The sequence below is a fragment of the Andrographis paniculata genome, unplaced genomic scaffold (assembly GCF_009805555.1).
Source record: "Andrographis paniculata isolate CXL003 unplaced genomic scaffold, ASM980555v1 Contig59END, whole genome shotgun sequence".
Taxonomy (NCBI): Eukaryota; Viridiplantae; Streptophyta; class Magnoliopsida; order Lamiales; family Acanthaceae; genus Andrographis; species Andrographis paniculata.
In genome coordinates, this window is record NW_026137594.1 from 3,276,341 (window position 1) to 3,297,798 (window position 21,458).

At 30.4% G+C, this 21,458-nt stretch overlaps 3 protein-coding genes across 4 annotated transcripts; 1 reads left to right on the top strand and 2 right to left on the bottom strand.

Moving 5' to 3' along the window:
- Nucleotides 1–6,091: 6,091 nt before the first annotated feature.
- LOC127258389 (uncharacterized) lies at nt 6,092–7,454 on the bottom strand. Its single transcript, XM_051285204.1, has 2 exons — nt 7,342–7,454; nt 6,092–6,504 (listed from the first exon to the last, which is right to left on the bottom strand). The coding sequence occupies exons 1-2, from the start codon at nt 7,363–7,365 to the stop codon at nt 6,244–6,246; spliced, it is 285 nt and encodes a 94-aa protein (XP_051141161.1). The 5' UTR covers nt 7,366–7,454; the 3' UTR covers nt 6,092–6,243.
- Nucleotides 7,455–9,052: 1,598 nt separating this feature from the next.
- LOC127258217 (protein COBRA-like) lies at nt 9,053–11,798 on the bottom strand. Of its 2 annotated transcripts, XM_051284986.1 has the most exons (7): nt 11,578–11,798; nt 11,328–11,450; nt 10,918–10,997; nt 10,357–10,813; nt 10,109–10,268; nt 9,643–9,923; nt 9,053–9,559 (listed from the first exon to the last, which is right to left on the bottom strand). In XM_051284986.1, the coding sequence occupies exons 2-7, from the start codon at nt 11,413–11,415 to the stop codon at nt 9,264–9,266; spliced, it is 1,362 nt and encodes a 453-aa protein (XP_051140943.1). In that variant the 5' UTR covers nt 11,416–11,450; nt 11,578–11,798; the 3' UTR covers nt 9,053–9,263. The 2 variants fall into 2 exon arrangements, with proteins under 2 accessions (XP_051140943.1, XP_051140942.1); XM_051284985.1 differs by lacking the exon at nt 11,578–11,798 and having other exon boundaries at nt 11,328–11,535.
- Nucleotides 11,799–16,782: 4,984 nt separating this feature from the next.
- On the top strand, nt 16,783–21,164 carry LOC127257790 (uncharacterized). The gene is made up of 6 exons (XM_051284256.1): nt 16,783–17,014; nt 18,361–18,742; nt 19,146–19,342; nt 19,921–20,065; nt 20,420–20,573; nt 20,751–21,164. The coding sequence occupies exons 1-6, from the start codon at nt 16,956–16,958 to the stop codon at nt 20,789–20,791; spliced, it is 978 nt and encodes a 325-aa protein (XP_051140213.1). The 5' UTR covers nt 16,783–16,955; the 3' UTR covers nt 20,792–21,164.
- Nucleotides 21,165–21,458: the final 294 nt, after the last annotated feature.

Below are 21,458 nucleotides of genomic sequence, written 5' to 3' on the forward strand. Positions count from 1 at the left end.
TTTATTTATTTTTCTTAACAAATCACATAATACTTATTATTCCTTCTAAATATAATGTCCATAGTGTATGTTGCATGTAAAATATTACACTTAGAACTTAATCCATTAAATTGAATTAAATCCGAAATATCTCAAACCATCGAAAATAACTTTAAAACATAAACAGACGCACCTTATATGTTTTTGGAGTTAGAAAATAAATTGGGGATGACTCTCTCAGCCTTAAACAGGATTATATACTGGCACACCTTCCCAATAGAAAAAAAAAAATCAATAAATTTGGGTTAGATAAAAAACAGCTGAATATAGTAAAAGTTATCCAGAAAATAAACTGGAGAACAACTTGGGACATGGTGCTGGAGATTGTGAATTTTGGAATTTATACAATAATAGATGCTGGGACATGGTGCTGGAAATTGTGAATGTTGGAATTTATACAATAATAGATGTTGTGACATGGTGCTGAAGATTGTGAATGTTGGAATTTATACAATAATAGATGCATCTCTATCTTCTGTTACCACTTTCTATTTAGTGTTATGACATATAATAAAGCCTATGGATCACATCTGCTGAATTATATCATAATCACTATTTTGTATTAAAAAATTTTAAATTAAAATTTTTGATTAAAATAAATATTTGTTATTTCATTCAGCCAGTAAATTCAGCATGAAATCCATCCTATATAATAAATCTCTTTTAAAATGATCCATCATTTAAACAAAATGACATGAATAATCAAGTGTATATATGTTTGAACTTTGATCTTGGAAGAATATGCTTCCCTCTCTCTCGTGAGTTTGTTTATATATTATTGGCTTTCACAATAAAGTAGTTTGATTAATTTCTTGTGAAGTTATGGCTATTTAATATGAAGTATATGTTTTGGTTATAAGACAACATGATATATGTGGTGTTGAAACAATTGGGGCATTTCCAATACATAGAAATAATTGAGACATAAGACATGAATGTGGAAGAGTGACAAGAATAGGCAATAGTTCAATATAAGTAATTGAAGATTGACGATATTTACTTTCACGATGTCAATGAATTTACTAACATCTCCGTTTTGTGAAAAAAAAAAAAAAAAAAAAACTTAGCGGAGATTAGTTTTTTTTATCGATTCAATGTCAAGTATTTGAACAACTATAAACTATGTTGTGAATTAGTTATCAATGTTTAGGGCTTGTTTCGGGTAGAGGAAGAAGAAGGGATCTCAATGTACATAATGATTGATGAAAAAAAAAAAAACTTAGTAGAAGATTGAAATGAGCAAAAAGGAAAGGTACAACCATGTGTGTTACTCCAACCAACATATTGCAAAAGAATCTTCTTAGCTTTAAGATGGCTCCACTTCACAAACTCAATAAGCAAAAATGCACCCCACCCCATGTGTGATTAAGGTCCCCCCCGCCCCCACCCCACCCCACCCCACCTCAACCCCCATTTTAGTTATTGTTTGATGTCCCTTTTCTATCTTGCTTTTGTCTTTGCTCTTGTTTCTTCTCTATTTCTACCATTTGTTCCATACACACACATATACATATATATATATATATATTCAAAGTTTTCATTTTCATTTCCATTTTTTTTTTCTTTTTTTTTTGTTCTCTTGAAATTATGTTATTGCAATCTTATAATAAAATTATGCATAGTCTAGCTTAATATTAATTTCACCTTTTGCATGTATTTCAATAAAGAAAGTTGCCAACACCATGTGATCTGGTGGCTACTTGGCCACAATGTGCATGAAATTTAGCCTTTTGTCCCGTCGGGCTTTCCCTCTCGTGTTGGTTTCTTATGTATGTCACATAAGCATCCAATAAGGAAATTTCGCACGAACCTCGAGTGCATGTTACCCCCTCGTGGGCATATCATAATCATCCTTAGTACGATAAAAATCGACAATTGACCACTTATTACACATCCACATTCATCTCTAACCCCACATTGCATTTTCCCCTAGCTAGCTAATCAAGAAAAAAAGAGCTAACAACTCTTGCCACCATTATTTGCCCCTTTCTTGATTTTAATTCACCCTTCTAGATTTTTTTTTGCTAATTAATTCTATTGTTCAAATCTTCATTGAAAAGCTTAGAGCTTATGAAACAGCCATGAATGTACATTTATGCCATAGCTCTCAGACTTCATTTGATAGTATTTTCATGGCTTCCCCCAATAAAGTAGGGGACCTAAATCTGAAAATGATGTTCTGATAACATATATATATTTATATATATTGCTAAGCTACAAAGTAGGGCTTTTGTTGCTCTAAATGAGCCAGCTATTCACAGTATATATGGTCCATAACACTCACAGCTGATGATTCAAATTTTGATAGTGGAAGAAGCTAATGTTGTGTGGTTTTCAGAATATGTTTTTCAAGAAAGTAAATTAAATTGAAGGTTTTGATTGGTTTTTGTTTTTTGTTTGTTTTTGTTATAGATATATATAATTAAAGGGTCTGTTGGAACAATGTATTATTATTGTCTAGTTAATTTACAGAATCCAAGGAATGTTAGGGTTAAAGGGTGTTGGATTAATTAGGTTTATTGTTTATGTATTATTGGATGAAGAGATATTGTGAAATGATGCTTCAACTTAGGTAATCCAACAAGAAAACATAAAGATGCCAAAAATAAATATTTTTGATCCAGAAGATGATATTGTTAATTTCAGGAGAATCTTGGGGAAAATATTATGAGTGCATTTGTTTGCTAGCAATTCTTTAAATAAATAAATAAATATATATATATTCTAGTAGTGCATGCACCAATAACATGTGCCCCATTAACATTGATGAAAACAAGATGTAGTTTTTTTAATTATTTTATTAGTGTGCATAATATGTTTCTTTTATATTTCCCAAGATGATGTAGGGTTTGTGAATGGATGATTTGGAAGAATCAAATAGATGTTGTTATTATTATTATTTTTTGGGGTGTAATTAATTATTCTATTCAGTTAATTTTTTGGCATATACTATATATATATATATATATATTAGGATGGTTGGCATGTGTTAGATTAGATGCCACAATAATATCCACCTAATCACATGCTTCCCACCACTGATCAAATAAATTATATTCTTTCTAAAGCACTTTTTAATTTGTGTAATTTTTCATTTGATTCTTGGCTATATTGTTAAGCAGCAATAGTAATAGTCAAATAATTAAATACATTCATTTGGGCCTTTAAAGTTAGAAAGTGAGGTGGGCTTTTGTTAATAAATTTATGGCCCACCAAATATTAATGGTTTTTTTATTAAGGCCATGCCATATAAATAAAGCAAGATTTTCTCCTTTTTTAAAAAAATAAAATAAAATTTACGTGCCTTTCCATTTTTTTAATATATCTATTCCAAGTCGTAACGTGTACCTTCTTTGTACACTATTCATAAGCCGCCGTACAATAATGAATGAATTAAATCAATCATGTGAGGGTGGTGGGTCCGATACTTATAATAATAATAATTATTATTATAATTAATATCAAACTTTACACTTTGACAACGTAACTATACCAAACATTGGATGGATGGATCTAACTGTAATTTATTTCGTGATATGCCTTAAATGAGATCTCTTATTATTATTATTATTATTATTATTATTATTATTATTATTATTATTACGTGATAAAATAAATTTGGATTGGAGGTGTTGGGCCTTAAATCCCAAATTGCCCAATACTTTGATGGACTTTAGAGTACTCCAATAAGAATGATGGATGAAAGCCCGACACCAAAATCGTATGTAACAAAAGTGAGTAGGTGTAGTGACTAGACTTGTGATTAATCCCCATGTTTCTTGATCTTACTTGTCTTCTCATACTTATTTTCAATTATAATAAAAATAATTATATTTAAATATCAAAATATTTTTTATTTTTAATTTTAAGGAAAAAAATATTAAAATTATTTTACATAATTTTTTAAATTAATAAACTATTATTATTATTATTTACTTTATTAAAAAAAATTACATTGAATTAGAATGAAAAAAGTACAATTTTTTTTACTGACCTAATTTGCATACTATTACATTTTACGTGGGGATTTTGTAACCTAATTTGTAGGCTATTGCATTGAATTGGATGTGTTCAAATTTTATTGGACTCTTAAAATTTGAGTGTAAAGCACGCTTTATTTAGAAAGGCACGGACTAACGGTACAACCGAGCGTTTTGATTGCTAAGCAGGTCTTCCAACTCAATTAGAGATTCAATTCAAATTTTTAAAAAAAATTTAAAATTTGAGTGTATTCAATTTAGATTTTAAAAAGTCTTTTAAAATTTTGGTGTATTCAACCATGAATTTTGTTGGATTCTTTAATAAAATTGTTAACAAATTACACTTTATAGAATCTATTGTTATGAGGTGAGATTTTAATTAATTCTCAAAATTAGTAAAAAATAACATATTATTTTATTTATAGTATTAATAACTATTTACTATTTTATATGTATTTATTATTTTATTATAATAATATCAATAAAATAAGAAAATTTAAATGTTTAATATAAAATTACAAATATTTTAAAGTTTTATTTGTTTAAAATAATATTAAAAATTATATATATATATAAAATAATCCCTCCGTCCCACATATAGTGTCTGCTACACTGTAGACACGATATTTTAAAAGGGATGTAATTAGTAGATAATTAAAAATATATTAGTGAAAATAAGTATTTATAATATAAATAATTACAAATTAAGATTAAGATAACTAATTAGTTTAATTAAAATTTAAAAAAATAAATTAAAAAGTTTAAAATGAGATTAATGGGTATAATCATTTTCCAGGAAAGTGACATTGAATATGGGACAGACAAAAACGGCAACATGAACATAGTATTTGGGAAGGAGGGAGTAACAAATAAACTTGCTCGAATAGTTCGAATTAATATTATCAGTTTTAATGTTTGACAATGTTAGTTTATGTTTATTCATTTTTAATTATTTTATTTTTAATTTTAATTAATAAAATTTTAATTTTAATGTGATTTTATTGATAAATATTTCTGTTGTATAAAAAATCATATAAATAATACTAATAACAATTAAATAGATTGCTACAAAATAAAAATTAATTGCGTTGAATATTTATAATAGTATAATAAATTCGATCAAAATAATACTATAAAAAATATATAAATTTTAAAATACTATTATTATTAAAATAAAATAAAAATGAGAATAATAATAAATATATTTATTGAGAACTAATGTCCTTTTAATATTTTTGTTAAATATTTGAAAATTTTTATATGCATACAAGTGTACTGCATATATTTAAACTTATATAAATTAATAAAAAATATTTAATTCACAAATTTATAAAATCTAATGAAGTTTAGAGAAATCAATAAATAATTCAATCAAATCTATCAAAATCCATATAAATCAATAAATAAAATCAATTAAATTATGTATAAATTCTATAGAATTTATAAATCACTTAAATTTACAAAATTTTCAAAATCCAAACAAATTCATTAAAATCTTAATTGAATACACCCCTTTAGTTTGTAAATTATTACATTTGGTGTTTACCATGTTCATTACAAGAGTAGTTATTATGAGTCTTGAAATTTTTTTCAAGTTTTTATTGTTAATATTATTTGGTTGAAGTAGTGATCTATGTGAAAGGTCTCCAGCTACTTCACTATCCCCATTACTCTACTTCATTATTAAATGTTAATGTGACCTAATAAAAGGTCTCAATTACTATCCTCATTACTTCATTCTTTCATGTTAGTTACTTTATTTATTTTTTTTTATGAAATGAAATAATTGAGATATGAATTTTAAATTTTTGGATCCCCTAAGCATCACTATATAAAACCTTCTACAATATCTAGAAAAAAAAAATGCAAGTGCTTAAAAGAACAAAAAAAAAAAATTGCATTCGAGTTTAACACCAATGGCCAGAGGTATATTATCAGGATTCATTTTAGTTTCGATTCTTAAATTATATTCCGCAAATCGATTATTATGCTTATATTTACTATATTGTAATTTTTTTTTCTTTTTTTTTTTTAGATTAAACATTACATTCAAAAGAAATAAAAAGAAAAAAAGAATGGTAACTCATAAACATCACATCGAAACAAAAGAATCAAAACCAAACTCCAGTGGTAAATTATATCATAATCTAATTTAGAATCAAATTTAATTACTCAAATGTAAAATCGAAGTTTCAATCACACTTAATTTTCAACTTAAAATCCCTTATTTAGTATTCTCTGGAAGAGAAGTGTGAGGGTTGGAGAAAACGCGGTTAATGGTGGGCATGATCTCCGGCGGACGTGTGCGGAGGAACTTGCGGAGGCTGTGCTCGGAATAGCGGCGGCCTTCCCGGTGGTTGTCCAGAACCGGTGTGGTCCGGTGAGCTTTGGTCACCCTCACGTCAGGGTTGAGGAAGATGTTTCTGGTGGCCTGAAAAATGCACATTCCGGTCACGAAACTCATGGCAGCCATTAAAGGGTACACCTGCACCACCGCCACCGTATGTTACTTATATATCCCCTCTCTCTCTCTCTATTTATATATACACATGTACATGTATAACACTGTAGATTATATAAATGAGTAATGATTTTATATTTAGAAAAGAAATATAAATATATATTTTTTTATGAAAATAAAAAAAGAATAAATTTAAATTTAAATAATGGAGAGAATATTAAACACAATCCAAAAATATATATATATATATATATATGAATAAGGGGGAGATGATTAAAAATAAACAAGGACAAGGTTTTATCAGAGCCAAGTTTCGATCTTGGGACCTGTGGGTTATGGGCCCACCACGCTTCCGCTGCGCCACTCTAATTTTTATTAAAAATAATACTATTTTTGTTAAAAATTATTAAATGAATACTGTTATTTCAATTTAATATCACACCTACGTATTTTGTATATGAAAAAACGGTTAAATGTAATACTATTTTGTAGAAAAAAATATGTATTTTTCTATTGCAAAATTATATAATAATAAAAACATTTTAAAGAAAACTTATATATTTTTTATATATATTTTCGACAAAATAATTATTATATATGATTTTATATGTTTATTTAGGAAATTTAGATGGTATAAATTTTGAAAATAATAATAAAAAAATACCTTAAGCAACATTAGTACAATACTGAATTGTTGAATCATAGTGCCTATATCTGTGTATATACGTGTTGAATCATCTATAAAATAAAATAAAATAAAATAAAATAATAATAATAATAATCCAGTTCAGCGTGAAATTGGAATGATCATATATATATACATACACATGACACAACACAACACATTACGGACAGAGGTACCTCTGGTTTCATCCAACGGCCCATATTGAACTATGGCTGGATAAGCGACGTCTTGAAAGATACTTTGAAAGATTTAGGTTTTGGCAGGGCAATGTTGATGGTAAATTGGTAATGGTTATGTATGAGGTGTTGTTGCATATTTATAGCCACTCTTATTTGTTGTTGACTTATTAATGAATATATATATATATATATAATAATATTCAAATATGCTGCTGCCACTGCATATTTTACTTGTAAAAAGAAACGAGCAACTAAAACCTGGTGCTTTAGCCTCTTGTTTTTCTTAATTTCAAAGTCGTCTGTCTCCTTGTTTTGATTTTTCTCTGCTTATTATATATTTCATTCAACTTGTCTCTCTCTTAATTAATTGCCAACCCCATGCATCAAGATCATCATCCTTTCTTTTGTTTTTGTTTTTCATCATGCAATTTACTGTATGGATATGACTATAAATACTTTTGTTTTGTAAAATATTAAACTAGACCCAAGATATTCAGAGTTTGAACCAATAATCTCATGGTCGAATTCCTACCCAGGTATCATTTTATTTTTTTTTTTGGATGGTTGTGTTGTTTTCTTTTATGGAGTTAAAATGCGTCTTATACTAACACGTGGCAGAAACCCATTCTCCCACAATGGACAAGACAACATTGATCTTCAAGAAAGCTGAAATCAATCATTAACTAACCCTAATGATAATTAAATACAAATTAATAAACCTCAGTTTCTTCATCTGATCAGATCATGACATGACACAAAACCAAATTTCAATTCTCACCCCAACAAATCCTCATCTTTCTGATTTTACTTTCTATCTTACACACATCTTTGCTTTAAAATACAGGAATGTGTATTCAACTTGTTACGCACTACGTGGACTTCTGCTCCCACTCGAATCCACGGCGAAGCCTCCAGGATGGACGCTGTGGATCCATCTGGAGTTCGGGTCCCAGGTTCTCCCAAGCACAACCATGAACAAACAAATTATTTCCCTACTCCATACGTCCATATATAAATATGGTCACATTTTAGACATCTTCCTCTCGGCTTCACTCAAATTTCTTTGGCTCTAAATTTTATCAGAGAATCCGAATGCCCACATAGAAGAAATTAGACATAGAATTCGTTCTTGCAGTTTGCATCCATCCGTTGGATCCAACTCGGAACATTACGATCCGACGGCGTCCATTGCACACCGCCCCCAAACTAGCCAACCTTGACTCGGTGGCGCTACATTTCCGGTAAGTAGTAAGTATTGCTCTTCCCCGATATTTTTCTCGCATCGTCTTACAATTTATCTAATCCTATGGGCATTATGTCAAACACATGTGTGCCCATATATAATCAATGCATATAAACAAATGGACAGTAAATTAGCACCGGTATAATAGACAACTAACACAAAATATAATGATATACATTATACGATTAATGTTAGTATAATACAAATGCAACAATATCATATAATATAACCTAACACAAAAATATACATATTTTTAAATAACACAACATACTATATTATGCTAATTAGAACAATTAAGCAACCATCCCCAAACAAATAACAAGGGGATGTTCTAGGGCATGAAATGTCACTCAGTCACAAGAAAACAACACGCCCGTGTTTGATGGGTTTGGAGATTTTGCAGCTTTACATATATATTTATAGACGCACAGATAGATACACACTTTCTTGATTAGAGCATCACAGTGAGCAACAAACACTATATATGTCAAATTTGTTCTTATTCTCATTACAATTCTGTCAACTATAAAATCTACAACAAAAGTTCGTAGTACAAGAAACAAGAATAAGAACATGTTATAAACTTGAGAAAAGAATGAATGACAGATTAAGGGTGTACCGTATCGCTTCTATCAAGTTTTTTTTGCTGTTTGATCCATGAAGGGAGATTAGATTCTCAAACACCGCCAGAAAAAATGAATGCGAAAGAAAAGAGCAGAGTACTCAGAAGCATAACCAGGGAGACGATTTTCCGAGGACCGCCGTTCGGCAGATATGGGTACGCATCCGGCGGCGGCATGACACAGTTATCGCCATTGAAGTACACTCTTCGCGGAAAAGCCCATCCCTTTTCGAAAGTGAAACTCGATTTGTCCTTCTGGAACAAAAGCTCCGACTGCACATTCCCCAGAGGTCCGGCTTCGTTCAGAAAATCGTTGTAGAATTTCACGCCCCATAGCATTGCGGTATCATCTGTTATATCAGAAAACATTAGCATTAGCCTCGAGGCAAGAAAGAATCCAGGAAGTATCAATCAACAGCGTCGTTGTACTTACTTATACTCTGGTATGGAGTAAGAGGTTTGTAGTTGAAGCTGAAAATCTGCGTCAGGTTATCGAAGTTGGGATGTTGGACGACTAAGTTCCACTGTGAATAGTTCATCCGGTAATTGAAGTTCGTGATTGTGACCTTCACTCGCCAGTATTCCTTGTAGTTTAGTTTCACGTGCCAGTGTACTCGAATCGGGCACATATGGCTCGTGCATTGGACAAGAGGGGCCAAGCTACTGCTTTTCTTGTGATCGGATACAACCGAGGCAAGGTATGGCGAATTCGGGCTGCAGAAAAAGGTACACGCCATAAGAAAGAAGTTTAAATGGGTAAAAGTAAAATTGCTTATAATCCACCGGAAATTTGAAAATAAAACACGAGAGTCTCAAACAATAATGTAGACTTTTCGAATCACACATGAGTTATAAGCAATTTTGTCATTAATTAGAGTAGGATTGTATGGAGGACTCACTCCACACAGCTTCCAGGTCGAGTAAGGTTATTCTGGCAGCCGCAAGTGCAGGTGGGGCATGGGACAATCGTATCGTTGTAAAATGAGGAAAGCGACACGCAGCAAGACGGAGTCTTTTGCGCAAGAAATTGTGAGTACGTGCACGTAACATTCCATGTCACTGCAATAAGAGACGCGTTACAAAGAACAAGCCCGAAGTAATTTTATAGACATATCACAACCGTATGAGAAAATATTTCAAAACTTACTCATCGCCTGCGTAGTTCGTCTCCCATCCGTAGAGACGAACTTGGTGGGCTTTCCGACTTTAGCAGGGCCGCAAGTGTAGCCCGGACCAGGGGCTCTAAGAGTGAAGTTTTTGGGTACTCGGACAGTCTTATTCGTCGTCCCGGCAGCGCCGACGCTGATCTGGAAGGAGCTGGCCGCATTCGCCGGATCCTGCACCCATGAATTGATGACTCCTCCTTTGCAACAGTTGGCGATCTGCTGGTTGTAAGGAGTTCCCGGGAGCAAGTCGACGACCGTCGGATCTTTCTTACAGCAATGTGGAATGCTACCTTTGAACCTCGAACAATCTCCCTGCTCGGTTGTCTGTCCGCCCATCATGCTCCATATCACTTCCTTCTTCGCCCACGTCCACCCAAGCGTCCACCCCGGCGCCGGAATGTGCCGGTATTGTTGGAAGTTGAAAATCGTCACTACAGCCTGCGGGGATTATCGACATCAACGAAACAAAAACATGGTACTATTGCAGGAACAAATCCATGGATGATCCAGAGATTATAAGGCTAGTCAAATTCATCACTCACAACATATCCATCTGGTGTCCAGCTAATGATGTCCCATTTTATGGTGATATTCCCGTTGGGATCGAGAGCATCGTATGCTTCTGAAGAACAGAAACCAAAAAACAACAATCATGTCCTCAAATCAAGGCTGTTCTTAACACAATTTCAATGCAGAAAAAATGTGCCCTAATGAAAACCTGTTCTTCACAATTAGCTCACAAATTTGAAGTCAAATCGTTTCAGGAAAAGATCACACAGCAATAAACTGATCTGAATCCACCAATTCAGAAACATAATCATTGGATCCAATCCAATCCAATCGAAGATATTTACAAGCCACAGTTACCAAATCCAGCTTAGAAATTAGGCAAAACCATGGCGGTTACTCTTGAACCTACTCTAATTACAACAGAGGAACTGAAACCGCTTACCTGTTGAAGTGAAGCTGAAGCAAGAGAGCAACAGAAACATCACAATGGCGGAGGTCGCCATATGCAGAGATCCGAAGCTGAAATTCATTCTTCAAGCACCAGATTTCCCCAATCAGTCAAGATCTGCGAGTAAACGAGCGAGGTAAGGAATAAAGCACCCACGCGGTGGGGGAGAAAAAGGCTGAGCTCTTGGTTGTTTAAAAATAAGGAATATCACTCGACTATATAGAAAGACAAGTCAATTAACCACCGATTCGGTGATTTCCAATTACTCCTTTGTCGTTATCTGTCATCGATCGCCATTAATTTCTTCACCAGAGCAGTAAATTTCCCCGATTGCGGCAAAATACTCTGGTAATTTAATCGATGTGAGGACGATAGCCCAACTACAGAGGATTGAAGAACAAATGGGAGAAAGGATTTATAATTGAGTTTGACTTTGTGGATATGGTGCTGCTGATTCTTGTGATCTGACAACGATGGTTAAAGTTGGCGTTTCATTTGTAGGCTCCTCTCATCTTCTTCTTCTCCAACTTTTTTCACTGTCATTCGCAAGATTTTGTCTGTAATCTAACTTTTTTACTTCACCTTGGGTGAAATGGATTTGGGCGAAATTGGGGATTTAGGGTTTCAGAAGATGACAAGATTCGTGGAAATAGTACCGCCATATGTATTTATTACTATTGATATGTGAAGAGAAATACGTATAAATGATGAAAACAAATCATAACCATTGCTCCCGGGAGCTTTTAACACTTGGGGAATTATAACCGTTGATCAAGTCTATGACCATATGATCAACGGCTGAAGTTTTTGAACCATTGAGATCCCGGGACTGGAATTACATTAGGCTCCACATTGTCTGTCGGCGCCAAGGACTTCCAACGGAAATAGACAAATATACATTGCGTGGGGTCTTTCGTGTTTTTTATTATTATTTTATTGAAATTATTTATGGCATGCATTATTTTCTTTAATAATTTTTTTGTACTTAAAAAATATATTAAATGATAAAAAAAAAAAAGAATAAAATTGAAGACTTTGTATTAGGGTTAGTTAAGACGTATGTGTTCGGAAGTTGTTGGTTGATTTAAAAATAATGCTAAAGAAAAATAAAATAACTTTTGTATAAATAAATACATTTGAGATAATTTTGTAATTAAGATTTACTACTTCGATAAAACATATATATATATATATATTAAGAGTACTATATTATTTTATTTTCTATTTCTTTTATTTTTTGTTTTTGATCGGAACTATTGTTTCATTTTAAAATGATAAAGTGGGTGGTGTTGAATAATAAGTATATGAGAGGATGACAGTAAGAATCCAGCTCAGCTGGCGAGATTGTGATAGCAAGCAGCGTAACAGCTTTGACAAAGCTGCCGCAATTTGACCGACGACTTCGTTTTATCGCTGTAAATCTGTACGGTAAAAGTCAGTGCGGGTTTACTTTAATTTTTGTAGTAATATTGTTTAATTTACTTATTTTAAAAATGTATTTAATGTTAATTTTTTTAAATATATTTATTAAATAATTATTTTATACCTTCTAATATAGTTATGATCTTTTTTGTTATCGGTAAAATTTAGACATAATTTATTCGCTCATAATTTTAGGTGTATTTTATTTAATATTCAAGTTTATTATTTTAATTTTTTTTAAAAAAAACATCGAATTAAATATAGATTTATTTATTTATTATATAATATTATATTAAATTAAATTTTATATTTAAAATATGGTATTAATACATATTTATATGGTATCAAATAATTATTTTAATTTAAAATTTTATTATTTAAAACTAAAATCGTACGAGTTAAATACATCCAAATTTATTATTTGGACTTTAACAAATAATAATCAAATTATTATTATTTTTTAATATACCTTACTGCTCCATTTGATTAAGTATTAAATTTTTAATAAATTTCATATACTTATCACTTCACTTTTATCTATTCTACTTTTAAATTAAAATATTACTATTATTTTTTAGACAAGAGATCCGAACATTGTAACACAAATAGTTTGGCCCAAGGGAGTATTAAATTATGAAACATGGGGTTGTTGAGTGTAGTTTAAAATTTATCAAAAATGAAGTGTTAATTTCAAATTTTATTTAAATAATACTTCTTTCGTCTCTACAAATATTAAGCTTTTATTTGGGTACGAAAATTTATGTAATATAAATTAATTAGTTAGATAATAGATATTAGTTTTTTAATTATTAAAAAATGTAAAATATGTGTATATATTTTTAACATTATATCATCAATTACAATATACTTATTATGTCCAAATAAGAAGTATATATTTACTTTTGTTGCGCAATATAAAAAATAATAATAGTGTAATTATAGTGAGAATGTAAAAATAGTGTAATGTCATTTTTACTTTTACTTTTTTGTATAAAAATAATGATGTAATCTAAAGTAAAAGTATTTGTGAAAAAATATATATATTAAATGAAATAATTACTTTGTAAATGGACATTCTAAATAAAAATATATATACTTTTTAGCTGGACAGAGAGAACAATATGAATATCAATTTATAGACAATAAAATTTATATAAAAAATAATAATAGTGTAATTATAGTGAGAATGTAAAAATAGTGTAATGTCATTTTTACTTTTACTTTTTTGTATAAAAATAATGATGTAATCTAAAGTAAAATTATTTGTGAAAAAATATATATATTAAATGAAATAATTACTTTGTAAATGGACATTCTAAATAAAAATATATATACTTTTTAGCTGGACAGAGAGAATACAATATGAATATCAATTTATAGACAATAAAATTTATATAAAAAATAATAATAGTGTAATTATAGTGAGAATGTAAAAATAGTGTAATGTCATTTTTACTTTTACTTTTTTGTATAAAAATAATGATGTAATCTAAAGTAAAAGTATTTGTGAAAAAATATATATATTAAATGAAATAATTACTTTGTAAATGGACATTCTAAATAAAAATATATATATTTTTTAGCTGGACAGAGAGAATACAATATGAATATCAATTTATAGACAATAAAATTTATATAAAAAATAATAATAGTGTAATTATAGTGAGAATGTAAAAATAGTGTAATGTCATTTTTACTTTTACTTTTTTGTATAAAAATAATGATGTAATCTAAAGTAAAAGTATTTGTGAAAAAATATATATATTAAATGAAATAATTACTTTGTAAATGGACATTCTAAATAAAAATATATATACTTTTTAGCTGGACAGAGAGAATACAATATGAATATCAATTTATAGACAATAAAATTTATATAAAAAATAATAATAGTGTAATTATAGTGAGAATGTAAAAATAGTGTAATGTCATTTTTACTTTTACTTTTTTGTATAAAAATAATGATGTAATCTAAAGTAAAAGTATTTGTGAAAAAATATATATATTAAATGAAATAATTACTTTGTAAATGGACATTCTAAATAAAAATATATATATTTTTTAGCTGGACAGAGAGAATACAATATGAATATCAATTTATAGACAATAAAATTTATATAAAAAATAATAATCGTGTAATTATAGTGAGAATGTAAAAATAGTGTAATGTCATTTTTACTTTTACTTTTTTGTATAAAAATAATGATGTAATCTAAAGTAAAAGTATTTGTGAAAAAATATATATATTAAATGAAATAATTACTTTGTAAATGGACATTCTAAATAAAAATATATATATTTTTTAGCTGGACAGAGAGAATACAATATGAATATCAATTTATAGACAATAAAATTTATATAAAAAATAATAATAGTGTAATTATAGTGAGAATGTAAAAATAGTGTAATGTCATTTTTACTTTTACTTTTTTGTATAAAAATAATGATGTAATCTAAAGTAAAAGTATTTGTGAAAAAATATATATATTAAATGAAATAATTACTTTGTAAATGGACATTCTAAATAAAAATATATATACTTTTTAGCTGGACAGAGAGAATACAATATGAATATCAATTTATAGACAATAAAATTTATATAAAAAATAATAATAGTGTAATTATAGTGAGAATGTAAAAATAGTGTAATGTCATTTTTACTTTTACTTTTTTGTATAAAAATAATGATGTAATCTAAAGTAAAAGTATTTGTGAAAAAATATATATATTAAATGAAATAATTACTTTGTAAATGGACATTCTAAATAAACATATATATACTTTTTAGCTGGACAGAGAGAATACAATATGAATATCAATTTATAGACAATAAAATTTATATAATACAAATAAACAAAGATATATTTATTTATTTATCTTTATCATTATCATAAATTAGTTTTATAAAAAATGAGGATTTTAAAAATAAATAAAAATATTTATTAATTTATGAGAAATATAAAAACAAAAGATTTTTAGTGGTTCTACGTGTGTAAGAGATATTATAATTTTAATTTAATTGATTTTATATTTATTAAATATATTTAAAATTGGTGAGTTTATTAAAAAAATACCATCTTTATATGATGAAAAAAAAAAAAAAAAATCATACGTGACAAAAGAATAATATTATTTTAATGTAATATATAAATATGAGATGAAGTCGTATTACCAAACATTACCAGTCCAATCTTTTATATGGCTGGAGAATCGAAAACAAAGAGCAACGGTCCACTGATATTCGACTACCAATGGCACCCAAAGTTTGGAATCAGAACACCCTGATAATTTAGTGACATATTTTAAAATAATATATATATTTTTAATTGTGAAATATATAAAATTAGATAAATAAAATAAAAATTATATAAACATACTCTTTTTCCGTCTCAAAATAATAATTTTATTTTATTATTTTTATTAGTAATTTCATTTTTATTTTTAATAATTATTTTTTTAATTTTTATAAAATTATTTTTACTTTTTCACAATAATTATATAAAATAAAGTATTTGATCTTTTGAAAACATTTTTACATTAACTATTAATATGATATTCCCTTCGTCCCAAAAAAAAATGTTCTATTGGAGTTGACATGAAAATTAAGGAATAATAGTATTTAATTGAAAGCGGATATAAAATAGAATATAATGCCCTTGTTTTTTTAACGATTTTAAAAAGTACATTTGAGTAAAAATTAGGGATAATATAAAAAAGTACGAATAATTTTGTTATAAAGTGAAGATCACGATTACTAAATAAAAAAACAACACAATTGTTTTGAGACATATGAAAAAATAAGACAAATTTTTTGAGAAAAAGAGAATATTATTATTCTTTAATTTCGGCATTATCCCCAAATGTACTATTGTGTTAGGGAGGGAGTATAATTAAGAACATACTCTTCTCTAATTTAGTGGGACGAAAAAAATAAAATTAATTTCATGTTCTCTTAATCGTACTTACCGTGGGCGCGACGCAGGGGATTGCTCCCCACTTCCGCCAAAAACTGAAGTGTGTCCCAAGAAAGTCTCTCTCACTTTACAGGTCAGTTCTGTTTATGTATGCGGGAGCTTCTCTGCATATTGAGAAGTGAGAACATCTCCAATTAGGATGATGTTTCGGAATCTTCCAGGGAAGAGGGACTGAGACGAGTTTCTCGATCGGTATTAGGATTTCGATTCCTTGTTTCGGAAGTCGATGGATTCTGCGGGAAGCCGCGCCCAATCATTCGGTCAGACGGAGATTAACTGGGACAAGTATGCTCCCTCAATATTACAAATTTTCTTTTGTTTGTTTTCAAGAAAATCATCGATGCTTCGTGGTGGGAAAGTTCTTTAGTTGGTTGATTTCGATTGCTATTCTTTATAGAAATAGTTATATCGGAAAATGCATCTCAATTTCTTCTTGTGATTGTTGAAGTAGAAGCTCGGCTGGTTATAGATGGATTTATTGATGCTGTGAGATTGTGTTTTCGGGAAAATGTGTTGTGAATGGATATATTTAGTCACACAGTTCGCGTATACTTCGTTTAGGGTTCATTTTATATCTGTGCGCGCATGTGTTTTGGGGAACGAGCTAATCGTGCTAAGTTCTTACCTTTGGATGAAGCTTAGGATTTCTATCGATTGGAATTTCTTCGTGATTGTTAGTAAGATAGAAGATCTTAAAGATATAGCGTCACGGTTGTAGTAATCTGGGCCTATTATCTTGAAGCGGGTTTTGTTGAAAACGTGGTGGTTGTTTTGTGGTTGGGGTTGAGAGGGTTTCTTAGCATATATCTGATAGTTTAGAGGTGGAGGTCATAATAGGTAGGGAATGCAAGATTCGACTGATGTAGAAATCAGAAAGCAAGAAGTTATGTAGGAAAAATTTGTAGAGATCGAATGGATTAACAAGAAGAATTAAATTCGACAGAATATGAGATCTAGGAGTGTTAGCTGCATTGGGTTAAGGAACATTTTTGGGGTATCTGGACTCATACTAAGCTGGGAATGCCAGATAAGACTGATATAGAAGTCAAGTAACCAAGAAAATGTGTAGGAATTTTCTTTTGAAGAAATCGGAAGGATTAACATCAAGAATCAAATACAATGAAATATGATATCAAGCAATGGAGGACTGCACCCCCCACACTAGGCTAAAGTACATTTCCGGAGTATTTGGGTGTTCTCTAGGATACAACTATGTCCATATTAAATAGTTGATAGGTTTTGAGTCTTTCGACCTTATCCATTAGACTTAGCCCATCCTGTGTGGTCTTCTTAGAAGTCCATCTCAGATAAAACCAATCTCTCTTAGAAGCACATCTTAGGAAAAGTAAAGCTAGTGGCAGAGAAATTTAGGCAAAAAAACTTGTTAAGCCCATCTTAACAAAAAATTTGTAATTCGTATATTAAGATATATTTTCTTATATTTGTAAGAGATTTTATAATACTGCTTCACCCTCATTTTCCAACAAATTATAGCCTCAAACTTCCATGTTTTTAAATAGGTGTGCAGTGTGCTTTGGATGAATAAAAACTATATTTAAAGTGATTTTGCATTTTTATAATAATGTGGTTTTCATAGGTTAGAAATTTATGGTCTTTCTTTTCTCATGCAGGCTTGATAAAACTAAGTTCTATGTTGTTGGAGCTGGGATTTTTACTGGACTTACCCTGGCACTTTATCCAATTTCAGTTGTGAAGACGAGGCTGCAAGTGTCTTCTCATGACACTGTGGAAAGAAATGCATTTTCTGTTCTCAAAAACCTTCTGAGAACTGATGGGATACGTGGATTATATAAGGGTTTTGGAACTGTTGTTACTGGAACAATACCTGCCAGAATAATTTTTCTTACTGCATTAGAGACAACAAAAATGACTGCTTTCAAGATGGTAGAACCTTTGGAATTATCCGAGCCTACACATGCAGCTATAGCAAATGGGCTTGGTGGCATGATGGCGTCACTGTGTGCACAAGCCGTCTTTGTTCCGATCGACTTGGTATGCTGCCTGTACTTTGTGACAATTTTTTAATGCATATTATTAGGCATATAGGATTATGTTTCTCATTCAACTCAATATAGAAGCACTCTTAACATAAGTGAGCAAAGCATATCATTTCTAACATAATAAAGTAATCAGCAATAGGAATATTATCCTGATGTAGTTAGATATAATTATCTAGCAAATTTTATATTTGTTTGCTTCTGTGAGAGGGAGTTATCTCGTATAATTTTGTAGTGCAAATTAGAATATGCTACGGTTCTGAGTTGTCTCGGCGATGGAAATTATAATGATTATGCTTCAAATTCTGCCTTCTTTAGTGTAGTATGTGTTCTGTATCTGGCTTGCTGACCTCTTTGCATTGCATGTCTGATGTATTAACTCAAGCATCTTTATAAAGGTTAGTCAGAGGTTGATGGTGCAAGGGTATTCTGGTCATCAAACTTATAATGGTGGCCTTGATGTTGTCCGTAAGGTTATTAAATCTGATGGTATAAGGGGACTATATAGAGGCTTTGGTCTGTCTATCATAACATATTCACCTTCAAGTGCTGTCTGGTGGGCAAGTTATGGTGCTAGCCAACGAGTGATCTGGAGGTATTCCTTCAAACTTGTGGACTGTTTTTTGATTTTTTTTGTTTTTTCCTGCTGGGAGAGAATTATTTCTTTGTTTATTCCTGTAGATTTTAGTGGTTGGAGCTAAGTTTCAATCCCTTTGCTGGTAGTTGTACATAGAAAACAGAAATTTCCTTGTTATTGATAAGGACACTTGCCATGTCAGTATAAAAGAGAGCTGAATATTACTTCACCCTCAACAATGAATCTAAGTGGCATGCCCTTAGTCTATAGATAATTCCTGGATGGCATTGGTCTCCCTAATGGTTGGCCACTTAAGGTTTTATGTGTAAGATTTTGGGGTGTTAAGTCCATCAGGTGAGTGATTATTAGTTGGGATTAGTGTGCGAGTGTCAAGAGGTTGTAATTTTGAATTGTGTTTCCTTGTCTAATAGAAGTACAACAGAAACTGGATTTGTATGTCTTGTTCATCTGTTGCATAGACTTTCTACAAACCTGAGTTTTCTTTGTGTTCTATTCTCCTCCACATTGGGTTATTTTTAGTTTTAATGTGTACTCTTATGTACTTCCTCTAGTTCAATTTGTACTGTTTCTGGCAGACTGTTAGATTCTGGTAATGAGCATGATCGTAGACCTCCAAGTGAAGGGAAAATTGTTATGGTTCAAGCTGGCGGAGGAATTTGTGCAGCTGCTACCGCCTCATGCTTCACAACCCCGTTGGATACTATAAAGACTCGCTTGCAAGTATGGCTATCCATTTATTCCTTCTTGTAAAGTATATGCTTATCAAATTCCCCATTCTCATTTCATGATCACGATGCATTGAGGTGTGCTTGATTTACATCACAATTATGTTTTGTTTTACTAGTCGATTTGTTCAAAGTAGTCAGTTTGGAAATCGTTACTTAGGAAATTGATCGCATTTTGCATAAAAGTTCATCCAGCTTAATAGTATCATTTATCCTTTATATATCTATCAGTGTATCTCTCATTTATTCGATTTTGGCAGTATTTTGCTTTCAAAGAATTGTGAACATGGGCTGCCTTCAAAGTCCCCAATCTTCAATTATTGCGTGTACTCTTTCATGAACTCTCCAGGTGATTGCACATGACAAGAGACCCACAGCAAGACAAGTAGTTAAAAATTTGATCGCTGAGGAAGGATGGGCTGGGTTTTATCGAGGACTTGGCCCTCGATTTTTCAGTATGTCAGCCTGGGGAACATCCATGATACTCGCCTACGAATATCTAAGTAAGTTCAAATTACACTTTCACCAAGTCTTCAACATGTTGCTTTTGATTGTTGAATGTTGGGTACATATTTACAACAGCATTCTGTTTCTTCATTTTTTTTTTATTTGTAACGACCTTTTTGCCTAGCTATTGTTTTGGTCGAAACTAAAAATCTGTGCACTTTATTGTCATCCAGAGCGCTTGTGCGCCATAGATGAAACAACTCGGCGACAGTGATGATTAAAGACGCCCTCTTTGTTGGCGGCGACAATGATTTTTGTGTAAGTACAGAGACCTACTACAGCTTTGGAAATACTGTAGATGATTGAGAAAACGATTAGTCGATGTTATAGTAGAATTGCTAGACAGCTTAACAAAATACACTTAATCCCACTATATCTTTTTGGGATACACACATTCTTTTAGTCTTTGAGCCATTGGATATGCTCAATCTCGATCCATGAACACTAATAATTGTTTTTTTCATTCTCTCGTGTAAAATTTTCTTGCATGAGGTCATTATATTGCTATAATATAGTGTTTGTGTGTTTCATGACTGGAAATTTATTACATAAGTGATTAAAGATCCTGTCTCCTCAGGCTTATTTCACTTGTTTTTTTTTTTTTTTTTTTTTTTGCTGTTACAAAATTTGCATAGCATTGGTCTTCTATTATTTGATGGACCCTACAGAAAATTTTACTTCTTTCTGTTATGGAATGGTATGTTCATATATTTGAGCATTAATTTTAATAAAAATAGGCCAGTATAATTTCGGGTTAATTATTCATTGTATTTAAACACTGAGATTAAAAAATAACGATATTTTAAATTAAAAAGTAAAGTGGAAGTATTTTTTTAAATTTATTAAAGAATCAATAAAAAAAAAATAATGTGATGAGTAGA

Bases quoted from the DNA above. Each gene is read 5' to 3' on its own strand.
- LOC127258389 (XM_051285204.1), bottom strand. From the start codon at position 7,365: ATGGGCCGTTGGATGAAACCAGAG. The intron at 6,505-7,341 runs GTACCTCTGTCC...GCGGTGGTGCAG, and splicing joins GCCGTTGGATGAAACCAGAG to GTGTACCCTTTAATGGCTGC.
- LOC127258217 (XM_051284986.1), bottom strand. From the start codon at position 11,415: ATGAATTTCAGCTTCGGATCTCTGCATATGGCGACCTCCGCCATTGTG. The intron at 10,998-11,327 runs GTAAGCGGTTTC...TCTGTTCTTCAG, and splicing joins CTTCAGCTTCACTTCAACAG to AAGCATACGATGCTCTCGAT. The intron at 10,269-10,356 runs GTAAGTTTTGAA...CTCTTATTGCAG, and splicing joins ACGAACTACGCAGGCGATGA to TGACATGGAATGTTACGTGC.
- LOC127257790 (XM_051284256.1), top strand. From the start codon at position 16,956: ATGGATTCTGCGGGAAGCCGCGCCCAATCATTCGGTCAGACGGAGATT. The intron at 17,015-18,360 runs GTATGCTCCCTC...TTTCTCATGCAG, and splicing joins ACGGAGATTAACTGGGACAA to GCTTGATAAAACTAAGTTCT. The intron at 19,343-19,920 runs GTATTCCTTCAA...TGTTTCTGGCAG, and splicing joins AGCCAACGAGTGATCTGGAG to ACTGTTAGATTCTGGTAATG.